This window comes from Talpa europaea (genome assembly GCF_964194135.1).
Source record: "Talpa europaea genome assembly, chromosome: 9".
Classification (NCBI taxonomy): Eukaryota; Metazoa; Chordata; class Mammalia; order Eulipotyphla; family Talpidae; genus Talpa; species Talpa europaea.
In genome coordinates this window covers 18,732,779-18,758,337 of record NC_140076.1, presented here as the reverse complement: position 1 = coordinate 18,758,337, position 25,559 = coordinate 18,732,779, and the positions used below count along the sequence as shown (strand labels likewise).

Below are 25,559 nucleotides of genomic sequence, written 5' to 3'. Positions count from 1 at the left end.
ACACACATGGCGCAGCAGACCTCTCCTGTCTCACCCGCTGCTCCCCTCAGCAGTGTATTTCAGTCGATCCACCTGTTTTGCTCCCCACTCTGTCTCTGGTGAATCCTCTCACCTCCCCGCACCTCTGGCCTGCACCCCAGCACTTGTATGCATAAATAAATAAATCTTTAAAACCAACAAAAAAAGGGAACATGATGAAATAAAACCCCACAAAATACTGGCCAGAAATCAATTATTTCCAAACTAATTTATTTCTTGAATCCAAAACTTTCTGTGATTCCTGGTCCTGACGGGAGATCCAATTTCTTAAGCCTCAAACTCAAATTCAAAGTACTGTGGGTCGAAGTAGTGGATGCGGACATAACCATCTTCTCCACCGCTGCTGTAGCTGGAAGGAGAGAACCAGGGGCCCGTCAGATGCCTGCTCTGGGAAAGGCGGGCCTGAGGGCAGGGGGTAGAGGGTGGGCTGTGGGGCAGAGACTGGACCCAGGCTGAGCTCAGTCCTTCACGGGGCCTACCTCTTGCCATCAGGATGGAAGGCGACACTGTTGATGGGCCCAAAGTGACCCTTGACTCTCCCAAACTCTTCTTCAAAGGCCAAGTGGAAGAACCTGGCAAGAAGGGACAGTTAATTCACTCTCCATCTCCTTCCAAAACACTTCAGAGGTACCACTCCCCAAGTGCAAGGAAACTAGGATAAGGGGAAATGAGTGTGAAATTGAAGTTAGGGAAAGACTGGACCCCAACACCAGTCTGAACACACAATTAACACTTCCTTGCATGTGCTCGCTGCTCTACGGGCTCCACAGCTATCAACAACTTTATGAGGGGGCCTCCCTTGTGGCGCAAGGGGGTGGGCACAGCACTATGAAGCAATCCGCAGCCTCTGCAGCACGAGTATGATCCCTGGCCCGCCAGGGAGAAATCCACATGGTGCACCAAACCTCTCTTGGCTCGCCTGCTGCTCCCCTCAGCAGTGTATTTCAGTACATCTGCCTGTTCTGCTCCCCACTCTGTGTCTGGTGAATCTTCTCACCCCCCCCCCACACACCTCTGGCCTACCACTGATCTTGTATGCATAAATAAATAAATCTGTGGACAAAAAAAAAAAAACAGGGCCTCCCTGGTGGCACAGCTGGTTGAGCACAGCGCTGTGAAGCTGTCCGCAGCCTCCACCGCACCGGTTCAATTCCCGCCCAACCTGGGGAGATTCCCACATGGCACGACAGACCTCACCTGTCTCACTCGCTGCCCCCCTCAGCAGTGTATTTCAGTCAGTCTGCCTGTTCTGTTCCCCACTCTGTCTATGGTGAAGCCTCTCACCCCCCACAACCTCTGGCCTGTACTCCAGTTCTTGTATGCATAAATAAATAAATCTTAAAAAAAAAAAATTTTATGAGGTAAGCACATTACCATGGTCCCCAGTACACAGTTGCCAATAGGTGGGCACCGAGAAATACAATGTGTTCAGGGCCTCCAAGGGAGCCAACCTCTCCTGCTCTAACTGCTCTCACTGGAAGGCCATAAATCTAGTGCCAATGTTATAAGGGAAGTCTGTGTCCTGGTTCGTGTCCAGCATGAAAGACATTCCATGGGGTTTCAGTTTGGAAGAGCCTCCTCCCCCTTTACCTGGCCTCAAACTTGCCAATCCTGGTGGAGGTTGTGGTTACATCCATGGCCTCCTGACCACCGCCCAGCACCACCTGAAGGAAAGAAGATACCCTGGACAGGCCCAACAGGCAGGCAAGTCCATTTTCCGCCCCTCCCCACATAAGCTTCTAATATATCCCCCATCAGGCTGGAAGGACACTAAGGATAGGACATGAAGAGCTACTTTGCTTCCTACTGCCCTGTTCCATCGGGCTTCCCCATCATTCAGCTTGGTGGCTGGTCAGGGACTCTGCTGACACCCTTCCCCAACCAGGGTTTGCAGCTTAACTGCTAGACAAACACCTAGACCCTGGAAGCATCCAGACATTTGAACAGAAAGCGGAGGCAAGGATCCCTTACATGGTCATAGTTGGGAGAGAGGGCAGCTGAGTTGACGGGGCGTTCTGTCCGAAAGGTCTTCTGGTGTTCAAGGGTTGTGGAGTCAAAGAGCTGAAGAGAGAAGATGGGAAAAATCTGTGAAAGGCGGGCCTCCCCGGTGGTACAGCGGTTGAGCGCTGGGTTGCGAAGCTGCCCGCGGCCTCTGCAGCGCCGGTTCGATCCCTGGCTGCTCCCCGGCCACCGGAGGAGGGTCCCGCATGGCGCGCGCAGACCTCTCCTGCTGCCCGCTGCTCCCCTCAGCAGTGTACTTCGGTCCTTCTGCCTGCTCTGCTCCCTGCTCTGGCTCTGGTGAATTCTCTCACCCTCCCGCGCTTCTGACTGTACCCAGTGCTTGTATAAATAAATAAATCTTTAAAAAAAAAAAAAATCTGTGAAAGGCGCCTGCTTTAGGGAAGTCAGGCAAGTTGAGAGCCGTACAGAGGGGGAGTGAGACCCTTGCCCGGGCTCACCTTGGCTGTGTTGTCCTTGGAAGCAGTGACAAACATGGTCATGTCCCTGGATAACTGGATGTCGTTGATCTGCCGGGAGTGCTCCTTGACATTCACCAGCACCTCTCCGGACTGGGAAGGAAGAGCGAAGATCTGACAAGACCGAACCGCACTAACCCACAGCTCAGTCAAGCTCCCTACTGTGTCTTATCCCATTGAGGGGAGGGTTCTGGGCTGGGACTGCCCGGGTGTCCCCTGAATTATCATTTACTCCTCTCCCAAGCCCAAGTCTCTGTCTTAACTTGGCCCAGGTGTACAAATTTCCTAAACATCTAGAAAAACACATGCCTCTGATGACAAACCTGTGGACCTAGGAATTCACCATTTTACAGTGGCAGAGATATCTGCGTTCGTTCCTCCTTTCAACAAATACTCGTTGAAGAGCTACTATTTGCCAAGCATGGTACTAAGCACTAGACAATGGCTTCATTTAATCTTCACAATAATCCTATAAAGTGGGTATTTCAATGGAAAAATTTAAAAGACACTAAAGTTCAGAAAGGTGATGTGACTGGCTGGGCGCATACCCAAGAGGCAGAGAGCCTGAGCTCTTCCCTCCAGCGTCTCCATTAAGTCCACGAGGATAGTATGTCCATCTTTGTTTGGCCTCCTTCAAGGGCCACTTCATCTCCTGATTTCCTTTCCCACTAAACCACCTGACAGACTGTAGTAGAAGGAGCAGTTTCAAATGCTGCCCTTTAAAGAACTTCTTGGGGGGCTCCAAGGTGGCACAAGGGGTTAAGACACAACCTACGAAGCTATCCGCAGCCACTGAAGCACAAGTTTGATCCCTGGCCAGAGAGCTACCCACATGGCACAGCAGACCTCTCCTGACTCACCCACTGCTCCCCTCAGCAGTGCATTTCAGTCAGTCTGCCTGTTCTGTTCTCCACTCTTGTCTCTGGTGAATCCTGTCACCCCCGACACCTCTGGCCTGTACCCTAGTTCTTGTATGCATAAATAAATCTTTAAAAAAAAAAAAAGAACATCTTGGGCCTCCCTGGTGGAGCAAGGGGTTAAGATGTAACCTATGGGGCCTCCCTGGTGGCGCAGCAGTTGAGCGCTGGGTTGCGAAGCTGCCCGCGGCCTCTGCGGCGCCAGTTCGATCCCCGGCTGCTCCCCGGCCACCAGAGGAGGGTCCCACATGGCGCGCAGACCTCTCCTGCCGCCCGCTGCCCCCCTCAGCAGTGTACTTCGGTCCTTCTGCCTGCTCTGCTCCCCGCTCTGGCTCTGGTGAATTCTCTCACCCTCCCGCGCTTCTGACTGTACCCAGTGCTTGTATAAATAAAACAAACAAACAAACAAACAAATAAATAAATAAAACATGCCTCTGTTAAAAAAAAAAAAAAGGAAGAAAAAAAAGATGTAACCTATGAAGCTTCCACAGTCTCTGCAGCACGAGTTCAATCCCCCGGCCGGCCAGGGAGCAACCCACATGGTGCAGCAGACCTCTCCTGACTCGCCCGCTGCTCCCCTCAGCAATGTACTTCTGTCAATCTGCCTGTTCCGTTCCCCACTGTCTCTGGTGACTCCTCTCACCTCTGGTCTGTACCCTAGCTCTTATATGCATAAATAAATCTTAAAAAAAAGAAAAGAACTTCTTGGCCCCTCTATCTAGGAAACAAGATTCCAAAAAGCCCTCTGCCTGGGGTCACAGGACAGGGACTATGTCTTAGACTCTGTTGTGATGGGCACCTGGCCTGTGCTCTATGAACACTTTTTTGTAAAGATTTTATTTCTTTATGCATATAAGAGCTGGGGTATAGGCCAGAGGTGTGGGGAGTGAGAGGACTCACCAGGGCAGAGTGAGGAGCCGAACAGGAGGATCTACTGAAATACACTGCTGAGGGGAGCAGTGGGCGAGACAGGAGAGGTCTGCTGCGCCATGTGGGTAGCTCCCTGGCCAGGAATTGAACTCGGGCTGCAGTGGCTGTGGATAGCTTCATAGTGCTGAGATTTAACCCCCTGCGCCACCAAGGAGGCCCCTGTAAACACTCTTGCTGGATGACTAAAAGATCTGAGCTGTGTCTCACCCACAACAGACTCTCAGGAACTTTCTTTGCTTTACCTATTCAGTAGAAAGAATGTTTTCTAGTCTCCTTACCAGCGGAGACATGTGGTAGGGACATATCTGACCCCCACATTTCAGAAAACCAGCGTCAGCTCCATAGTCTGGCTGATCTGGCAACGCAGATCATCTCTGCCGTGTGCTAGCATCAAGCATTCTCTAAGCCTCGACCTTGCTTCCTGTTCCCTTTCTGCAGGTGGCATGGTGCCTTTGGGCAATCAGTGCTTACTGAGTGACTGGCCAGCTTTAGTGGCGCTGCATTCCAGCGTTCCCCAGAAACACAGGCACCCACACCACAAATCTGAAGACAGCCTGGACGTTAACCTTTCCTCACCCTCTCTATCCTCTAAGTCTCGACTCTGTCATTGTCAGATTCTGACAGTGGCTATTACCTACTTCAGGTCTGTTCTACAAACTATAGCCTGCAAGATTTCTAAAAAGAAAATGTGATCATTGATAACCATTTAAAGACTCCCTACAGTCTAAAGGAAAAATCAAAACTCCTTACCTCCCAACACACAAAAAAATCTAATCCCTGTCTACTAACATCACATACCAAGGATACCAGTTTCTAATTTTTGAAAAATGTACTCCCTTAACTGTGCCTTCACCCCTAATACTGTCCTTCCTGCTGGAAGCCCCATCTCCTCTGTGACAGAGGGCACTTTGCGCACTTGGCTGAGGTCTCTATGGTGGCACAACGCACAAGCTGACTTAGGCTGGCTGTTTGAGAGTGTCTCCCCTGGGACCAGACACATGTCCCATTCATTTTGTCCTCAGAGCCCAGCGCAGGGCCTGGCAGTCAGTGGAAGCAGGAAAATGCTTCACTGTGATCACTAGTAATGTATTCTGAGTTCTCTGTGACAATTTTTCCAACTTCTGATGTCATTTGACAGGCTCCCAGAAGTTATACAACTTGCCCAGGATCACACAGGTGGTAAGTGGTGAAACCTGCCTTTCTGCACCTGAGGGCAGTACTCTCCCGCCCTGTGCAGGGAATCACTCTAGTGGTCTCAGGCCCGACCCACCCCTTACCTTGGCGCTGTACTGGTTGAGCTCTCCGCTCTCGTGGCCTGCAATGATGCACTCCCCCAGGGGCCCCCAAACAGCACTGGTGATCTTGGAGTCATTGCAAGGGATCTTCATGTAGGGCTCGTTGTTGTCTGTATGCACAGCAGGTGTCAGGCCCTGGGCTCTGCAGCCACTCCCTTCCCCTGAACCTTCACCCAAGCCCCAGCCCTCACCGATCTGGCTTGGATCGCGAAGGTCAAAGAAGCTCACAAAACACTGGTAGCCCATCTGCTTGTCGGTGGAGAACATGATGATGTTGCCCCCAAAGTCAAAACCACAGGTCCGGACAGCTGAATTGGTCTTCAGTAGGGCCAACTGCTTCCCTAGGATGAGGCGGAGTCTGGGTTACCCTTGCCATCGTCAATTGGGGGAGGGACACTTCGTACCTGCCAGGCATCAGTTCTATTCTCCTACTAATAACCTCTACCCACCACCATCCTCTTCCTCTGTGCTTTGGGTCATGTCTTGTAACATCTTCCCCATAGCCCCTCCTCAGATATCCCACTAACATGGCATGGTTCCAGTAGACAGCAATCTGTCTTCCCCTCAGAATGCGCCCTTCACAGCAAAGACTGCACGAATTTCTGTGTCCCCAGTGCCCAGCAAATATTTACTGAAGAGAACAGCTTAACAGACCCCCTGTCTTCAGCTGCAGCACCGTTAAGGGTCCCCACTGCTACCTGAGATTGCTAACACAAAACTCTAAACACTAAACACAGACCATCACTCTGCCAGCCTCACGGCCCTCTGCAGCAGACCAACCCCACAGCACGCTGAGTCCTTCAGAACAAAACTAGGCCTCTGGTTTTGGCACTCAAAGCCTGTTCTGGTCCTAGCCTGCCTCATCTTCTCCACTGTCTGTTTCATTCCCCATGAAGCAGGAACTCCCTCCAGATCAGATGACTTGGACGTGACACTTGTTGTGCTTTCATTCCTGAATGGGCCAAAGCAGTGACCTCTTTCTCATCCTTTAACCCCCAGCTCATATGACATTTATCTTGGGAAATCTTCCTGGGCTGCTGTCTCCACTCCAGAAAACTAGATGCCCCCCCCCCCCCACTTCCTGGCCTTCCATGGTATTCTATGCTTTCTCTAACATGCTTTACGGCTTACTGTCATGCCTCTTTTCTGATTTCTTTCCTATTTTCTTCTGTCTCTTGTTTCTTGCACCAGGAAACATCTTTGGATTTATCTAACTCCGTAAAATCTGTTCACTTCAACAGTGTACCATAGGCCCTCAGTGTTTGCTGGAAAAAATGAATACCCAGGCTTACCTGTTTCACAGTCCCACAGACGACAGCTGTTGTCAGCTGAGCCGGTAAGGACATGTTTGGTGTCCCCTGAAGAGTGTTAAGAAACATGACCAAGGGCCTCCCTGGTGGCGCAAGGGGTTGAGCACAGCGCTGTGAAGCTTTCCGCAGCCTCTGCAGTGCAAGTTCGATCCCTGGCAGGGGAGCTACTCACATGGCACAGCAGACCTCTCCTAACTTACCCGCTGCTCCCCTCACCAGTGTATTTCAGTCAGTCTGCCTGTTCTGTTTCCCACTTTGTCTCCAGTGAGTCCTCTCACCTCCTACCCCTCTGGCCTGTACCCCAGTTATTGTAATCATAAACAAATAAATCTTTAAAAAAAAAGGCATATATAAATAGTAGACTACCATTCAACTATAAGAAAAGATGAAATTTTGCTATTAAAAAAAAGAAAGAAACATGACTGAGTTCACCTGAGCCCTTGTCTTCTTGGGAGCCCAATGGAACCACCGCCCTGGTCAGCTCCAAGAAACCTTTCTTCCTCTCTTGCCCCAGAACTTCCTAACCCCTTCATACAGGAACTTGTCCTGTAGATTCCCCTACCAGTGAATGGGTTGGGGAGCAATTAAGTATCATTCTCAAGACCCACAAACACTTCAAATTCCCAACCTCCAACTCAGCAGCCTCTCCAATGCTGGCAGACCCCAACAGCTGAGACTATGAGGAAAAACAAGGATACAGTCAGCGTCTACACACCACACAGCTCCAGTATGGCCCATGTAGGTGCCCAGCCTCTCGCCATTCACAGAGTACCACACATTGACGATCTAGAAGAGTTAATGAAAACGTGACAGAATGGCACACATCCCAGCAGAGCAGTGGCTGCCTAATTTACCCTCAGTAGGCTTTAGCCAAGCCAGATTCTGCCCTCTCCTGCCCATCTCAGGAAACAGCAGGTTAGTGAGAAGACCAAATCCTAGTTTTTCCTCCTCCCTGCAGGAAAGTAACAGAGCACTTGTTAAAGTGTTTCCATTTGTCTCTGTGCCATCCCTAAAAAGAATAAAATATCAGGGCTTTCCTGGTGGCACAAGTTCAAAACCTGGCCAGGGAGGTGACCCAGGTGGCGCAGCAGACCTCTCCTGTCTCCCCCGCTACTCCCTTCAGCAGTGCATTTCAGTCAATCCACCTGTTCTGCTCCCCATTCTGTCTCTGGTGAATCCGCTCACCCCCACATCTCTGGCCTGTACCCCAGTTCTTGTATGTATAAATCTTTTTTTAAAAAAAGAATAAAATATCAAAACGTGCCTGTGTAAAAAAACAGCAGCTTTAGTACAGTGGAGGCAGTGGTAGTAGGGAAGCCTGGTTCCAGTCCCTGCTCTGTACCATCTCACTATATTATCTCAAAGACACTGCTTCTCCTCTCTGAACTGCAGTTTTCCCAACTGTAAAACAGCCGTGACAATAATGCCGTCTTCAAGGGGTAGCTGTGAGCTCCAATAAGATGGTATGTAAAGAATTTAAAATATAAGTGAGTAACATTAATGAGGCATTTCTGTGCCCTAGGTACTGTACTAAACACCTTATATGGATGATCCTGTTTAACCATAAAGACAAACCCATGAGGGAAGTACTATTAGCAGCCATATTTTATAAAAATACAAGTTAGAAAGGTGAATTGATATGCTCAAGTCACGCTGCCAGTAGATGCAGGAGTCAGAATTTAAATCAGGTTTGTTTGGTTTCAGAGCTCCTGCTTTTAACCACTGAAGTTAATTTCCTCCATATGGAAGAGGGGCTGTCACTGAGTGGCAGGTGGGGCCCAGAAGGACAGACTGAAATGAGACCTGGGACACCTTCATGAAGTCCTCTGTGTCCCATGCTGCTCATGGATCTGCTTTCCCTCCCAAAGATGTTCTGCCCCCCTGTCTTGGTATAAAAAGTGTTCCCAGGAATGGTCTCCCGTCCCTTGGACGAGCCGACCCTTGTCCCCGCCACCCTGCCACAATGCTTTTCTTTCTGGCTACTCTCTCCTACCAGCTGGGTCCTTACCCACCTTTTCTGGCAGAAGGTTCTCGCCCACCTACCCCGAGGAAGGCCTCTCTCTACTTCTCTTGGCTCCCCTCTGAGGGCAAAACTGGCTTGTCCACCCACTGCCCTGGCCAAACGAAGTCGCCCTTCACCCGGGCCCCGCCCGCCGGCCCACCAGCCAGCCCCCCAGCCCCCGCCAGCCCCCGCCGAGGCTCACAGGGTCCTTGGCCACGGTGAAGAGGAGGTCGCCCTCGCGGTTGTACTTAATCTGCGTTATGGACCGCTCGTGGCCCTGCAGCAGGATCGGCTTCTGCGGGGACAAGACCAGCGTGTCAGAGGCCAGAAGCGGCCCGCGCCCCACCCAGGACCCCCAACTCCGGGGAACTCACCATCCCGGCGGAGAAGCAAGGAGGCGGCAACGTGACGGGACCGGAAGAGGCTTGGAACCACTTCCGGATTATGGATCCCGCCCCCCCCCCCCATCGCTCCCGGAAGTAGAAGGAAGCGGCGTTGCCATGGCGGCGTCCCTTGGTGGGTAGGCGGCCCCGCCCCTGACGGGCTTCCCGACCCTCGGCCGCATTTCATTCCCTCTCCACCTACACCCCCTGGAGCGGCCGCTGGGCCAACCCCAAACCCGGCTTCATCTCCACGCCTCCCGCGGTGTGCGCGACCCATTAGTCACACAGGGGCGTCGAGAGCGGAGGCGGGTGGGGAGGGCGGCTAGCTGAGGATGGGAGTCCTGGGGAGGAAGCAGCCGGGAGGGGAGAAGGCTGGGCCCGCGGGTGGCCGTTTGTGGGGTGGGGAAGGGTCACTCGCATCTCCATCCAGGGCAGGTGCTGGCTCTGGTGCTGGTGGCGGCTTTGTGGGGTGGCACACAGCCGCTGCTGAAGCGCGCCTCCTCGGGCCTGCAGCAGGTTCATGAGCGGACCTGGGCCCGGCAGCTGCTGCAGGAGATGAAGACCCTCTTCTTGAATACTGAGGTGCGTCTGTGAATGGCCCCTGGAGTCAAGTAGATCTGGGTCAGAATCTGGGCCCCGCCACTTACTCCCTAGAAACTTAGACCAGCCACTTGTCCTTCTGGAGCCTCAGTTTCATCATCTGTAAAATGGGAATAACAGTAACCATTTTTAGGGCATTGGAGCCACTTCGAGGATACAGTGAGGTGAAGCACATAAAGCACTTATCACTGGGCCTACTGCACCATTAGTGCTCGATGACTGCTATGGTTATCATGCTCCTCCCAACAGACCTTCCCAGAGGGAAACTTGGGATTCAAACTGGCCCTGGGGAGGGAGGATTAAGAAGGATATGGAGAATTATCTCTGATCCCAACGCTACCAGTCTGGTGGGAAAAACAAGACAAGTCATAACCATCCCTCAGGCCTAAGGGCTACGAAAGAAGCAGAGCTAAAGTGCTGCACTTAGGGGTCTGGGGTGGGGGTAAGAAAGAAACTAGCAGGGTTGAGGGAGAGACATTCAGGGCAAAGCATGGAGTTCAGTTTTCCCTCTGCTCTGGAAAGGTTCTTTCCAGAAAGCTTGGTATCCCCTGGCCCTTAGAGCTGCTCTTCCCTACAAGGAGAGGCATATCTAGAAGCTTGGAGAAGGCAGCGCTGCGCAGTCAGGCAATCACACTGACTGCAGATTTCTTTTGTTTCCAGTACCTGATGCCCTTTTTCCTCAACCAGTGTGGCTCCCTTCTTTACTACCTCACCCTGGCATCAACAGGTGGGTCTCTGGCTTGAAACTGCCATGGTTGGGGGTGGAGGCCTCCTGGAAGAGTCTTTTTGGGGGGGGCCTCCCCGGTGGCGCAACGGTTGAGCGCTGGGTTGCGAAGCTGACCGCGGCCTCCGCGGCGCCAGTTCGATCCCCAGCTGCTTCCCGGCCACCGGAGGAGGGTCCCACATGGCGCGCAGACCTCTCCTGCCGCCCGCTGCTCCCCTCAGCAATGCACTTCGGTCCTTCTGCCTGCTCTGCTCCCCGCTCTGGCTCTGGTGAATTCTCTCACCCTCCTGCGCTTCTGACTGTACCCAGTGCATGTGTAAACAAAAAAAACCAAATAAATAAATAAAATGCCTCTATTAAAAAAAAAAAAAAGTCTTTTTGGGGAGAGAGCCTGAAACACCTTGTCCTATGAGTTCCTATGAGGGATAGTCCATTTTCTCTGGTTCCCTCTTAGCTGGTTGGTAGGAGCTGCCAGGGCTGGCATGAAGGCAGGTTGTCTTGTGCAGCAGCAGAAGGAAGAAAGTTCTTTGTGCTGCGCCAAGGGACTGGCTTGGACAATCCTTTTCACTACGTGCTACCCACCTGACCTTGAAGAAGTTCCTTACTTGAGTCTTGGTTGGAGATAATGGGGTTCACAGCATTGTGAGGATTAAATTAAGTGTATGAGGGCCTCCCCGGTGGCGCAGCGGTTGAGCGCTGGGTTGCGAAGCTGCCCGCAGCCTCTGCGGCGCCGGTTTGATCCCCGGCTGCTCCTCGGCCACCGGAGGAGGGTCCCACATGGCGCGCAGACCTCTCCTGCCGCCCGCTGCACCCCTCAGCAGTGTACTTCGGTCCTTCTGCCTGCTCTGCTCCCCGCTCTGGCTCTGGTGAATTCTCTCACCCTCCCGCGCTTCTGACTGTACCCAGTGCATGTATAAACAAAACAAACAAACAAACAAATAAATAAATAAAACATGCCTCTATTAAAAAATAAATAAATAAATAAATAAATTAAGTGTATGAGAAGCATCTAGCTGATGACCTGGCGTGCTCTGTGGTTGTTCAGCAAATATAAACTTCCTTTCCTCCATGTTTGCTGACTGCCCTCTCCAGTAGCAGATACCGTGCTAGCTTTACAAAATGTATTCCATTCCTCTCATGACCCTGTGAAGCAGATGTGATATCCCCACTTAGGAGGTGAGGTGACAGAATTTTGGGCAACTTGTGTCACTTAAGTCCAACTCCATGTCAGTGTAGAAGGATTGGGTTTTTATTTTTAAAGATTTATTTTTATTTATTTCTGCACACAAGAGCTGGGGTGTAGGCCAGAGGTGTGAGGAGTAAGAGGATTCACCAGAGTGGGGAGCAAAACAGGCTGATCTACTGAAATACACTGCTGAGGGGAGCAGCTGGTGAGACAGGAGAGATCTGGTGCTCCATGTGGGGTTAGCACCCTGGCTGACTGGGACTCAAACTCATGCTGCAGTGGCTGGTATAGCTTGATAGCGCTGAGACTTTAACCCCTACACCATCAGGGAGGCCCCAGTGCAGAAGGATTTGAAGCCCTTATTCCTGAGTTTATGCTCTAACCTCCCTGCTGTGATTTCACTCTTCTGGGTCTTACTTGAAGCCCCCAAGGGACTTGAGGGGAGTTTGGACCCCAAATTACTCTGGGGAGCCCCTCAGAGGTTATAGGAAGGCAAAGGGATAAGCCGACCTCCAGACCTGCTGCCTTGGTGTCCACTTGAGTCCATTTCCATCTGTTTTCCATGTTGGGCTTCTCTTAAGACTCCGTTTAAGAGAAAGTTTGCAATCCTCTGCACTTCTTGTTGCCCAAGTTGCTGAGCCCTCTGCCCAGCTGACCACAGTTACCCACTTTGAACAAACTGAGATAAATCCTGTTATCACCCACTCTGCCTCTGTCACTTACCACCCGGCCATTATAATAATCAGAACAGTAGTCACTGCTTCAGCCGGGGACTATCATGCTTTGTCATAGTTTATCTTACAGCGACCCTGAAATTGTGTTATCTTGCTGTTACTGTTTTACCCATGAGCACAGGCTGAGTCTCAGCCACCTAGCCAGAATCACGTAGGGAATCTGCTTTATCCCGTGCCCTTGCTGTTACACCATGCTGCTTCCTACTATGCACCTACTATGTTTCTCAGATAGGTGGCACCAGCCATGGTGGACCCTCAGGGGATAAAGAGCAAGACGTTCTCTCCTCTCCTGAAGCAGATAAGGCCTGGGAGTGCTAAGAATGTGGTGAGGAGTCAATATGAACATCCTGGTCTGCCTGGCAGTAGGAGTCTTGTAAGCAAGTAACTCAACTTCTCATTTATCCATTAGTAGTGTTATTTTTTTTGCATGTGTGTAGCAAGCTTACATGAGATCTATCCTCTTAGCAAATTTTAAGTGTCCTAAGTTTAAGTGTAATAAATTTTAAGTTAACAGTATTGTTAACTTCATTAGTCCTTTTTCCCCCTGTTTATTGGGTGTCAGTCCTGGGTGTTTCAAAGCTAAGGAACAGATGCTGGACTACAATAACTTCTACTTAATGCCAGCCCCAGGGGCCCTGTCCCTAACGGGCACCTGGCCTCCCAATTCCCATATTCCCCCTTTTCTCCTTTATCTCCCGAAGCCTGGAGTCTGAACTGAAACAAAAACAAAATGTACTTTACCTGCTGTTTTGGTTTGTCCATATCCACTTAGTTCAGTAAAGGCACAGGTTTTGGAGTCAGGCTGCCCTCCTCAATTTGCTTCAATTTATGTGACTTCTTTGAGGCTTTTTTCCTTTATCTGTGCAAGATGATGATAATGCTCCCCATGCAGTGAAGATAAAATGAGATGTACAGAAAGCATCAAGCACATAGTGTGTGCTTAATGACGTGTTCATGCACTCATTCTACTGCATCCTTTGGGGCGCCTGTCTGTCAAGGTCTTGTTGGAATCTCGGGAGCTCTCTTGGAGTGCGGATACCAAATCCTTATCAGCAATCCAAGGTGGTCCCAGACTTTGTATTTTAGATCTTTGTTCTGCACTCTGGAAACACGGAATTTGGAGTTGGGAGACCTAGGTTTGAATCCTGAACATGACTGTGACTTCATTTGGAAAATGAGACCACATGATATTTTTTTTTTTTAAGATTTATTTTATTTATTTATTTATATATACAAGCACTGTGTACAGTCAGAAGCGCAGGAGGGTGAGAGAATTCACCAGAGCCAGAGTGGGGAGCAGAGCAGGCAGAAGGACCGAAGTACACTGCTGAGGGGAGCAGCGGGCGGCAGGAGAGGTCTGTGCGCCATGCGGGACCCTCCTCCGGTGGCCGGGGAGCAGCCGGGGATCTAACTGGCGCCGCAGAGGCTGCGGGCAGCTTCGCAACCCAGCGTTCAACCGCTGCGCCACTGGGGAGGCCCACGTGATATTTTTTTAAAAGGGATTTTCGGATGACAAAATGAAAGTGCCTTAAACGCATTTTTTTACATCTCAGAGATTCTCTTCACTCTGATCACTCAGATCTGACGCTGGCTGTGCCCATCAGTAACTCTCTGGCCATCGTCTTTACTCTGATCGTGGGGAAGGTCCTTGGAGAAGATATTGGTGGAAAACGTAAGTCAGGCCATTGCTGTCGGGGAAGCAGCTTCTTGGGCTTTGACACACCTGGTTCTCACCCAAAGCCATTTCCCGTGGGCGGGTGAGGCGCGGCCCCTTTCCCCTGCAGCTCTTCCACTTCCTTGCGGCCATCTGAGTTTCCTTCCTCTGGACTGACCAATCCCATTTGAGGCTTTTCCTCAGCCCTCCGCCAGCTTCCCTGGCATGGCTGAGTGCATAGCCCCTCAATTTCTACCCATTCTCCCAGGAGCATTTGCAGGCATGGTGCTCACCGTGACTGGAATTACACTCTGCATCATAAGCTCAGCGAGCAAGACCCAGGGGCACCTTTGAATGGGACGGCGCCACCCTCCACTCTGCTGTCTCCAGGAGTCCCTGGGCCACGAGGTGCAGGCAGATGACCTAGCACTTCTCCCCTGTAAGCCTCAGCTTCATCCCTGATGGGGATACTAGCTACCTCATGGATGGAAATAAGAGAACAAGAGTAAAAGGGTTTTATAACTTTCAAGTGCTGTTCGACAGCCAGGATTTAGCACAACAGACAAGACTTTGCACTCACCCTTAGCAACCCTTCTGCCCCAGCAGCTCTCTTCCTGCCGCCATATCAGACGCCCAGCACAGCCACTATTTACTGTGATCTGGACCATCACAGCAACAGGGGGATGAACTGCTGAACTCCAGCCGGCTGCAGCCTCTGAGCCAGAAATGTAAACAGGAGGCCTGCAGGGCTCCGGGTCAGAGAGCCTTGGCTGGCTGGGGGTGGGTTGGGGAGAGATGCTGGTGGACCTGGAGGAACGGCAGAGACAGGGAGCTAAGCTGTCCATAGCTTTGCTTGTTCTACCCATGAGGCCGGTGGACATTCCCCAATGGCCCGCCCCTCAAACAGAGAAGAGATACTTGTGAGCCACCGCACTGTCTGACTCTAGCACATGGTGCAACGCCTGGCGAGTGAAAGCCTGTAATAAATCGGCAGCAAACAGATGGAGGTTGGTAAGTTTTCTTTTATTGTGATAGACCCGCTCCCAACTTGTGCTCTCCTGCCCAAGCTGGCTGATCCTTTCTCTGGCCAGGGAGCCCCATAGGAAATGACCTCTGCAGGAGGGCTACTCTGCTCAGAGAGGAAAAGACTGGGCTGTGGGTTTAAGAGCAGAGTGGGGAAGGGCTGAGCAGGCTGCAGTGTACACTATGAACCCAGGGAGGTGCTGGTTCATCCCAAACAGGCTTCTGGAAGCTGCAGGGTGGCTGTCCCCAGGTCTTGGCTGGAGCTGCTGGCTTTCAAGAGGATGGGGTAGGGGCTGCAGCTGAGAGAGCTGCCCCAGCCTCAGGCTGGTTTTCTGGCACCAGGGCCTCTTCCACTGTCTGTGCTGCCCTCTGGAGGCAGAATGGAGCCTTTATTTAGCATCCCATGTCCAGGCTCCAGCCCACAGCCTCGTGGTCCCCACCCAGGATAGAAGAGACTTTAGCAACTAGGACCTGCCCTCTCATATAAAGGGTAGGAAGTCAAAAGGAGTAAGACAGAAACACACACAGCCACCAAATGTGGGAAGTTGGTGTCTGAGGAGAGACGCTCTCAGTGTCAAGGGGCAGAACTGTTTCTGGCGCCCAGAGCTCCAGTTTCCAGCTCAGGACCAGTCCCAGCATACTGCTTCTGCCCCAGCCCACCTGATCCAAGGGCTCTTCTGTCCTAGTGTCTTCATCTTCTGCTACTTCTGGCGCCCCTGCCGTCTCCCTCCTTGGGCGGGGTGCACCATATACTCCCCTGACTGCGGATGAGGAAGGCAGTGCTGGCTGATGCCCAGGCTCAGGCACCCTTAGCATTCTCTACCTTGACCCTCCCCCTCCAGCCCCTGAAGCTTGCTTCACGCTGCTCACTACCTCAAGCCAGGCCTTTCACTCCCAACCTGTCCCTTCCAAATCCCACCCCTGAAGACTCATTGCTTTGCGTCTCCAAGTGCTGCTTCTCATAACATCAAGTCCCTGTGAAGAGATTTGGGACTGGCTCTGCACGTAGGGGAGTAGGAGGCAGACGTGCTGAGGTCAGAGCCAGCTGCTCTTGGGCATTCTACCCGCTGGGCCTCCCCCAGAACAGCAGGGCCCATCTCGTGTTGCTGTCAGAGGGTAGCTGAGAAGAGCCTGGGTCCCCAGGACGCCTCACCTGATGAAAATGAGAGAGTGGGAAGCTGGCTTTTTGGCTGACTGGCCTTCTGGGGTCTGGCATAGAAAGCAGATGACTCGGTTGGTCTTGGTTCCTTCAGGGAGGGCTGGCTTGCCTTTGGCTTGGGCTTGTGGGCTTGTAGAGGGATTGGGCTGTGGGTGTTGATTATTCTGATCTTCTCTACTCCCAGACTAGGCTTGAGTGCCCCTGGTGCCTGTGGGAGACCAGGAGGGGTGCCGTCCATCTTTATAACCTGCATCCCCCCTCCCTGCCCTGTTTCCATCAGGCTGCCGTGGCCATGGACTAAGCAACTGATGCCTGGCACTCAAGGGGCCCAGTGTAATCAGGCAGTGTCCCCTATCCCCCCACCAATGCTCACTGGCTCATTTCTTGAGAGGGCTCAGATCTGGGGTTAAAAGGGGCGCTGATGAGCTCCTTTAGGCTCTGCTATGCCAGAATATGCCATGTCTCTCTCCCAGCATCCAACCTGGCATAGAGCGTGGATGAGCCAGCCTTCAGGCCAGGCTCTGGTCTGGGCCCTGCCATTCAACAGGTGTGTCACCCTGAACAGATTACTTCACTCCTTTGACCTTCAGTCTCTCCTCTGGAAAATGGAATAATAATTTCTGCTTCACAAGCTTATTGAGAGGCTAGAGTGAGATAAAGTCAGAGCCTACGCTGAAGGCGGAGTCAGCTGATCACCCTCCAACCACCCCAAGGGCCTCCTCCTCACTTACCCCCTGCTTATAGGGCCTAGACTTCAGATCTGGGGGATACCTGCCATGAAAAAAGAAAAGGCTTGCAGCAGGCAGGAGGACAGGGCTTAGGGCGGCTTCCTCCGCTGACCTGCTACTCCTCCACCTCGCACGCACGTACCAGCACCCCCCAGGCGGTGAGGGGCTGGGCACCAGCAGCTCCAGGTAGGGGAGGGCCTTGAACTCGTCCTCTCCAACAGCCACATAGTACTGGCCGCTCACCAGTGCCTCCCCTGCTGACAGTGGGAGCCCTTCCATGGTGCAGAGCCTGAGAGAGGAGGAAATAAGGACCAGTGGGCAAGATGCCTGCTCATATTCAGTGGACAGTAAGGGGCGGGCACAGCTATTCCAAGGTGTCCTCCTGGTCCCGGGGTCAATCACCCAGGCTCCGCCCTAGCTGCGAGGGTTGGGCTTGGAGGCCTCTCCTGTGGCATGGCAGGAAGTCCCATGCGGGGAAACATGCTTTCCTTTTGCCTTTTAATCCTCTGGAACAGCTTAAACTAGTGAGGGGTACGCTGGGGGACTTTGGGCCTCCCAGTCACCATACTCACTTGCACACAGCCCCGCTCTTCAACTTGGCCTTCTCCGTCAGGAGCTTCAACACCGTTTCCCAGTCTTTACTGGCAACCTGGGACAACTTCAGGCTAAATGGGGGACTTGATAGGTCCCCATTCCTGAACACACTGGGACAAAGAGCAGCCTGGTAAGGTGGATGGTCCCTAGGACTGTGTGTGAGAGGAACAGGCTGGCACAGGGGGCCCATTCTTGCCCACCAAGCATCTTGGACTTCTCTGCCCCCACCACTGACTAGAGGGTCCTGGAAAAAAACCACCCCCATTTTCTTGGTCTCACTGAATCAAATATTTCTGCCCCTCCTCCCCAACATCAGCACTCACTGGATATGGCAGGGAGAACCTGCAGGTAGCTGCCATCCAAGGTCCCCATCACACTGGTGGTGAGTCACAGGAGGACCCTAAAATCCAAGTCAGGGCCCCAAATCAGGAGTTGAGGCCTGATTTGGGTTGTCAGTCCCAGGTGGGGAGGGAAAGAACCAGTGTCACAGGAGAGGGAGCAGGAGCTATGGGCTAGTCACACCCTCCACCAGAGGGTTCTCTGCCTCCCCTAAGTCACATTCTAACCCATCCCCTGTCCCCTTGTGTGTTTGCAGCATCTTTCCTTTGACAGCCACCTTATCCTGGAGATAAAATTAAAAGCTGGGAAAGGAGCAAGGGACAGTGTCTTGAAATCCTGCACCCCAGCAAGGAGCGGGTGTGGAGGAACCCCGTGGAACTGGCAGATCCTGCTGTCTCAGGGCCAAACTTCCCAGACCAAATCAGGGCAATCCCAGGGGGGTGGGGAGACAAGGCTGGGGGCCAGCCTGCACCAGGACTCACTGGCGGTCTGCTGCGCTCTCCTCCGGGGTCCTTCCCTCCAGGGGGCAAGTAGCTGAAAGGACAGACAGGCTACAGGTCATCTTGGGGAGCCTGGGCCTCAACAGCCCAGTATCAGCCAGGACCCCCTTCCCGTTGGAACATTCTCAGGTATCTCAGCCCAGAAACAGAAGAGGCATTGAACCTCCCTTAAGGCCTGGGTCAGGCTGAACATTCAGACTGGTCCCACGGATACAAACCACACAAATTAAAAGAAATCAGTTCACTAAGCACGCTACTGCGTCCCAGGAATTTCCTCATTCAGGAGGTAGGTGGTTTTATCTTCTTTTGCATGACTCATCTAAGGTGACACAGAAGTGACAGAGCCCAGATTTGAAGCCTCTCTAGCTCCTGACCCCTTGCTCCTTAAGTGAGATGAGTAACCTCAGCCTTGAGCTGAGCAGGACTTAGAAGCCAACTGAGCTGAAAGTTCAGCTTCGTCTCCCACCACAGCCCAGTCCTCGGAGGGGAACAGAATGCCTCCGCGCAGCTGGAGGAGGTGGAGGGTGGCGTTAGAGTGCCTGGTGGTAGGGCTCAAGCAGTGTTTGGATGAAGGGGCTTAACCGGTTCACATAGGCTGGTCCTGGCTCATAGGGGCTTAAGCATCAGTGTCAGGCTTGGACTTTCACTGCGGCGCCACCGTGTCTACTTATGTATTCTTCGCAGGTTACTTCACTGTCTAGTTTCCTCTAAAGACACAGGAAAGATCGCCCCCTTCACGGGGCCGCCGTCTCCCATGAGCAAAGTGTAACCTGCCTGTATGTGGACAGTCAGCACTGGGCAGGCGCTGTTGCCACCAGAGGGTTCTCTGCCTCCCCACCTTCCTCTCTAGGTCCTGTTACCAACCCCCATCCACTTACTAGAGCTTGCGGAACAGTTCGAAGCCAGCAGCCACATACTGTCCCCCGTTCTGCAGGTCCGCCAGGTCAGTGACACGGTGGCCATGACAGGGTGTGTAGAGGGCACGCACAGCCAGCGGGGCCTGCACTGCTGCTGTCACCTCACAGAGGAAGGTCTCCAGGGTGGGGAAGCGGCGTTGAGTCACCACCAGCTGGCGGCCTGGGGAGAAAGGGTCCCCATTCCGGTAAACCACCACCCTCTTAGCCGCTGGACTGCCACCTGCCATACTGTGTCCTCTCTAGAGACGCAGAGCTGTTGCCAAGCAACTAAGGCAGGGCCGGGAACAGTGCCAATCAGAGGTCGATTCTGGCCTCTTACTGAGGAAGGCAGGGAGAGCCTCTGGCACAGCCAAGAGCCAAGGTCCCCTTGGCGTGAGACCTCATGAGAGTAGGGCAGGTGTGATCCTGGGGCGCGGGAGAGGCAGCGACAGAGATCACACTGAAACACGGGTGTTCCAGTACTAGAGGGAGGGGTTCTCGGCCTCCTGCCACTCTGTAGCCCAAAGGCTGAGTTCAAAGGAGGATTAGCTTCAGGGGATGTTCCCAAGGAGAATGGCTAGTCTTCTCCTTTTGTGTGGCTCCCAGCCAAGAGGAAGGCCCAGAGTCTGTCCTGACCAGAGGTGGAAATGAATGCAATCAGGCTCAGAGTCCAAGAAAACCTTTATTCTCCCCCAGGCTCTCCACTCATTGCCCTTTCATAGCATCTCCCTTTGGCACCTGGTCTTCCTCTGGCTCTCAGGGTCTAGCCCGGCGGTCCTGTTTTCCACAGCCTGCCCCTCCAGTGGTCCTCGCCTGTGTGGTCTGACCCTGGTGAAGATGGTTTCTCAGGTGACCTCGAGATCCATGGTCTAATCCTCTGTTGTTCCCACACTTCAAGGCTAGGGCCACTGGAGCTTCTATCTTTGGAACTTTTATCACTAGGGGCCTGGCCCTTGGGTGGTTTAGTCCTCCAGCAACCCAGATCACCATGCTCTGGCCCTGCCAAAGTCCCATCCCAATGGTCCTTTGAGAAGCCCAACTCCCGTGGCCTAGCTCTTTGGCAATCAGGCTCTTTGTAGTTTGACCCTTCAGATTTGTCCTTAACATCTGGGTCCTCACAGAGTACAGGTGGCTTTGTCCTGCCTTTTCCAGGACAGAAGTCTTTGGAGGACTGGTCCTCCAGGAGTTCTGTCAGTTGCAAACAACTCCCTCCCAAGAGCAGTTTGCCACCATCTGGCTCTTTTGTGAGCTTGTTCTCTTTGGCTGGATTTTCTGATAGTGTGGGCTGCCGTGGTCCAGAACTCTTGTGGCACAGGTCCTTGTACTTGGTCCCAGCAGTGGTTTTGCCTGTAGTAGCAAGTCTTTCTGGGGTTTCATGGGGTTGTGAGTTGAGTCTCCAGCAAGAGTCACTGGCATAGTCTGGCTTTCCAGTGGTGCTGTCTCTGAAGAAGTGGTCTTCCAGGGGTAGACTTGGTTGTGACCTCGCTCTCTCATAGGCCTGGCCTGCTTCTGGGGATCCCAGTGTTTCTTTGAGAAGTAAGTACTGTTGGGGGAAGAGAAGAAACACTGTACCCAGAAGGCTGGCTTGACTATGGCAGAAAGCTTTTCTTTAACCCCTCCTTTTTGGCCCTCAAAGTGCAGAAAGCACTCCAAACTAGGGCCTCCCTGGTGGCACAAGGGGTTAAGATATAGCACTATAAAGCTATCTATCGGCAGCCACTGCAGTATGAGTTTGATCTGTGGCCGGCCAGGGAGATACCCACATGGCACAGAAGACCTCTTCTGTCTTGTGTGCTGCTCTCCTCAGCAGTGTATTTCAGTCAATCCGCCTGTTCTGCTCCCCACACTGTCTCTGGCTAGTGCCTACCTCCTTACGGCTATTGATAGCCTGTTGTAGCCACAGCAGTTCCATGGCCAAGTGACTGCAGTGATACTGGAGCTCCTGGAGCTGAGTCTGGTTATGGGGCAGCCTTGGCCCTGCAGCTTCTGTGAAGGAGGGAGAAAAGAAGGGAGAAAAGCTTTGAGGGGTAGACAAGAGGACACTGGCCTAGCATTAGACACTGGAACCTCCCCCTGCCCCCAACCAGGCAGAAGAAAAAAGATAGTTTATCTAGCACAAACTTTCACACTCAGATGGGAAAGCTGAGGGTCAGAGGCTTGCCCTGATCTAGGCAGAGAGCTACCTGGGTTGTCCATCCTTGAGGGATTCTGGATTTTTCTGCTCTGCACATCCTGAAGCCAGGGGTTGTCATCTCTGCAGAGACTTTCTGAGTTTGCTGAACCCTCTCCTGACTTCTTCACCTTCTCTAAGACAGTCTCTTTCTCAGGATTTTCACACAGGAGGTGACTCCATTGTTTCTGCTCTGGATTTGGCACCCTCTCTCCAGCTTGCCAGGTTGAATGGGATGTTGCCTTTTGAGAAATGAGACGTGTATGAGAGGCCTAGGACTAAAACCTCCCAAGTATGTGGGCAACATAATTTAGCAAATTGGTGAGGGTTAAGGATTGGGGTGTGAGATGAATCTTGTGACACTTCCAGTGAGGAAAAATTTGCCAGCAGAAGGATGGGTTTTCCTGTTTCCACGAGTCACCTGCCCAGGTCCTTCCTCGCCCTCCTCCCCTTGGGGTGTGTACTACCTGCGAGGGAAATCCGGGCCTGGGAATCCAACCCTCAGTCCACTGGAGTGTGCCCAGATCACCCTCGATCTCTTGTACAACAGCCTCATATTCAGCTCGCAGACTCTGGAACTGGCGTCGGACCAAGAAGCCTCGTATGCAGGCCTGGTGTAGAGAACCAGGGGAAAGAAAACCTTTTCTCACTCCCCAAAACGGGAGCATCTTGGGGGCGGGGGTTCTCCAGAAGCGGTCATCCCAGAGAAGACCCGCCACGGGGAAGGGGCTGGGTGCCGCTGTGCCCTGGGCTCCGGGGAGTCGAGGGAGCACGCCGGGCTGGATACTGTTCTGGTGGGAGTGGGGGCGCGCGGGGAAGTCCGTGGGCCCCGGCACGCTTCAGGGCCGTGGGGTGGGCACAAGGTAGGTGACTAAACATGACAGCCCCTCTCGCTCAAAGGCCCCAGATCGAGCACCCGCGGGGCGGGTAAGTCATGTACACCCCGACCCGCTCCGCACCTGCAGCGCCGACACCTTCCGAACCAAGCGCTCGCGCTCCATCCGGGCGCCAACTGCCCGCTGGCGCCTGCGCAGTGCGTCACCAGTCCGCGCCGCGCAGGCCCCGCCCCCGCCGTCTCCAGAGCAACCTTCCGGTCTCGCGCCCGCCGCTCCCCGCCGGCCCGCGCCGCGCCTGCCGCTCCCGCCCTCGGGGCCGCGGGCGGACCAGCGCCCCGGAGCCGGCCTCCTAAACACGAGTGCCGCGCAGGGTGCCTTCGCGGAGGCGTGGGCGCCCTCGGCAAGTTAGGACGCAGTCAGGGGAGGGAAGACACGGAGCCACTATCTTTGTTTCTGGTTTTATTCCATCAGGGCGCCCCCCTCCCCATAGCACCTGGGGGGCGCGGATGACCGTCGAGTCCGTAAAAAAATCACAGTTTGAAGGAATAAAGGCAGTCTGGGCCTCGTCCAAGACCTACGCGGCTGACTGCTCCTCAGGCTCGGCGTTCTCGGCCAGGTGCAGCTTCTGTCTGTGCCAGTCAAGGATTGCGAGGGATCTCCAGCCCCGGCTTCCCATCCAACACAGACTCAGTTTCCCCACCTGCACAGAGGGGCCTGAGGTTGCATCCTCCGCTGCTGCTACGCAGTGCTTTACTCCTCCCTCGCCTCTCCTCCCTCCCGCTGTGGGTGCCTGCACTCGGCTTAGGTTGGTAACTGCCCGTGCTGAAGGAATAGGGAGAAAGCAAAGTAGCTTGGGCATAATCAGCGAAAGTGCGTGCAGAGAATTTGATGAGCAGGTAAAACATTCCCCTCAACCGCCTGTCTCCTCATATTTGGAGGATTCTGCACTCCTCTACATGGAAGGGGGCAGTCTGTGACCAGTTCTGACTCAGTAGGATTAAAAGGGGTGGGGATGTTTTGTTATATGTAATACTCCTGGAGCGTGATAGGAAGTAACTGATCTCATCTTTGTCAGGGGCGAGCACGCTTACACACACACACACACACACACACACACACACACACATACACACACAGATCCCTTGAAAAGGATACATAGAATTACTAAGATCTTCCAGCTGTTAATAAAAAAAGGTTTCTGTCAGGATAGGCACCAGCCAAAACCCAGACATGATGGGGACCACCTTTTGGGGGGAGTTGAGGGGCCCAGAGCTCTTGGATCCATGCACCCCCACCCACTTTTCGCCCAGGGCCAAGAGTGGCCTTAGAGCATATACCTCCCCCAATGCCTGGTACCCCTAGAAACCAAAGCACAAGGTCTTGACCCACGTTGCTAAGCAGCTGGTCGAGGTTTCGGTCAGCCATTGTCTTCTTCTGTTCCTCAGGCAGCCCCTCGGCGACCCCATCTTCTTCCTCCTCTTCCTCCTCCTCCCCACACACATCCAGGCTGAAGTGCAGCCGGGCCAGCTTCTCCTGCATCTCCCGCACATGCTCCAACTGCTCGAAGGAGCATTCTTTTCCTGGACAGCAGCTGTCTGAGTGCTGGGAGCGAACTTGGGACCCTAGCCCCAGCTAGCTCCCAACACCAGGCCCTCCAGCCTCCTCTACCCATACACTCTCTAAGCCCAGGCCCAGGACTCACCGAAAGCCTGCAGCCGGCCTGAATGGAAATCATTGAGCAGATTCAGCAGTCCGCCCTCCATCTCATACACATCAGTCACCTCGGTCAGGAAGGAGTGCTGCAAGGGAGTGCCTGCCGAGCCCCCCCCTCCTCCAGCCAGCACTGGGCGACACTTCTCCTTGCCTACCCTGGGTGGGGTGGACAGGACTCGGTCACATGTGTGGGGGTGGCCAGGTACCCCCAGATCTTTTGTGCCATCTATCTATCCACTGATTTAGCTTCCTATCCACTCTCCACTATAAATGGATGTTTATTCTTCTGGCCATGAGCACCAGGATGGGAAAAGGGAAGGGAGAGCCTGAGGAAGGGTAGAGATAAGAGGGCAAAAGCAGCCTTTTTATGCCAATGACACAGGCAGAGCCATGCCTGAAGGGGCCCTGGGTTCATTCCTCCTGGGACCCTGGGCCAGTCACCTGTCCTGCCTGGTCCTCTGTGAATCTGAGAGCAGTTACTTCCCCACTGCCATGAGCGCCCCCTTACCTCTCCCCAAAATAACTTTCTGCCCCATTTCTATTTAAAAATTGGATTTTCCATTACTCTCAGGATAACTCCCTTCCCAGCCTGGCCCCCCTCCCTCTCCAACTGCACTTCCTACTATTCCTGCCCCAACAAGGAGTTTCAGCTACACCCCACTGTGGCTGTCCACCAGCATGCCTCTCAGGCAGGTGGAGTGTAGCACGGGGAACCAGTGGCCGGAGCAAGAACATATTTTGTTCTAGTGGGAAACAAAGACATTCTAGGGCAGAATACAAATTCCCAAATGTTTTAAAAAAATAAATAAGCAGGGAATCAAATGGTACACCTGCATATCCCCTTATCCTTTCCTGTCCCCCCACACTCCAGAGCCACCAAACCACTTGTGGTTCCCAGAATCTTGCTGGCATATTTTTTCTTGCATACCCCCCACTTTCTGGCAGGCAGGGTTGTGGCTTCCTGCTCTGAGGTCATCATCATACGTGGGACCCCAGTGACCCACCTAGCCTTTTCCCACACACTTGAGCATGGCAGGGTCGGAGGCATCAGCTGGGGTCGTCATTAAATTATTGCTTAGTAACGAAAGGCTAAGGCTCCTTTGCCTTTCTTCCTGCAGAATTCGGCACAAAGCTGGGAACCCTCCCTTCTTGCCCTGCTTTCTGTACTCACCTCTTGAACTTGGCCCGCTGCTTGGGGGACGGCAGGTGAGGGAGTCCCAGGGCCAAGGAACCACTGTGGCTGGTGGGCACAGGGACCCTGCGTAGTGTTCCTGGGGCCTGGGCTGGCTGAGTGAGGCAAGGCTTGGGGCTCCTTTTCTTCTTCTTGTCCTCCATTGGGTGCTGGTTGGG

At 53.2% G+C, this 25,559-nt stretch overlaps 5 protein-coding genes across 5 annotated transcripts; 1 reads left to right on the top strand and 4 right to left on the bottom strand.

Moving 5' to 3' along the window:
- Positions 1–232: 232 nt before the first annotated feature.
- Positions 233–9,438, bottom strand: EIF3I (eukaryotic translation initiation factor 3 subunit I; the record flags this gene model as incomplete). Its single annotated transcript, XM_084242259.1, has 11 exons — positions 233–388; positions 519–611; positions 1,630–1,703; positions 2,011–2,100; positions 2,499–2,609; positions 5,641–5,768; positions 5,850–5,999; positions 6,951–7,016; positions 7,667–7,754; positions 9,173–9,265; positions 9,331–9,438. The coding sequence occupies 11 exons, from the start codon at positions 9,436–9,438 to the stop codon at positions 307–309; spliced, it is 1,083 nt and encodes a 360-aa protein (XP_084098385.1). The 3' UTR covers positions 233–306.
- A 32-nt stretch (positions 9,439–9,470) lies between these two features.
- On the top strand, positions 9,471–14,605 carry TMEM234 (transmembrane protein 234; the record flags this gene model as incomplete). The annotated part of the gene is made up of 5 exons (XM_084242258.1): positions 9,471–9,486; positions 9,784–9,935; positions 10,614–10,680; positions 14,177–14,269; positions 14,520–14,605. 5 exons carry the CDS (start codon positions 9,471–9,473, stop codon positions 14,603–14,605), a joined length of 414 nt encoding a protein of 137 aa, XP_084098384.1.
- A 942-nt stretch (positions 14,606–15,547) lies between these two features.
- Positions 15,548–19,738, bottom strand: DCDC2B (doublecortin domain containing 2B; the record flags this gene model as incomplete). The annotated part of the gene is made up of 8 exons (XM_084242257.1): positions 15,548–15,643; positions 15,935–16,031; positions 16,421–16,641; positions 17,138–17,450; positions 17,734–17,865; positions 18,079–18,155; positions 18,577–18,628; positions 19,473–19,738. The coding sequence occupies 8 exons, from the start codon at positions 19,736–19,738 to the stop codon at positions 15,548–15,550; spliced, it is 1,254 nt and encodes a 417-aa protein (XP_084098383.1).
- A 153-nt stretch (positions 19,739–19,891) lies between these two features.
- On the bottom strand, positions 19,892–22,661 carry IQCC (IQ motif containing C; the record flags this gene model as incomplete). The annotated part of the gene is made up of 6 exons (XM_084242256.1): positions 19,892–19,916; positions 20,804–21,033; positions 21,358–21,476; positions 21,674–21,902; positions 22,128–22,271; positions 22,620–22,661. 6 exons carry the CDS (start codon positions 22,659–22,661, stop codon positions 19,892–19,894), a joined length of 789 nt encoding a protein of 262 aa, XP_084098382.1.
- A 409-nt stretch (positions 22,662–23,070) lies between these two features.
- Positions 23,071–25,559, bottom strand: CCDC28B (coiled-coil domain containing 28B; the record flags this gene model as incomplete). The annotated part of the gene is made up of 5 exons (XM_084242609.1): positions 25,381–25,559; positions 24,199–24,365; positions 23,886–24,076; positions 23,652–23,674; positions 23,071–23,125 (listed from the first exon to the last, which is right to left on the bottom strand). Exons 1-5 carry the CDS (start codon positions 25,542–25,544, stop codon positions 23,071–23,073), a joined length of 600 nt encoding a protein of 199 aa, XP_084098735.1. The 5' UTR covers positions 25,545–25,559.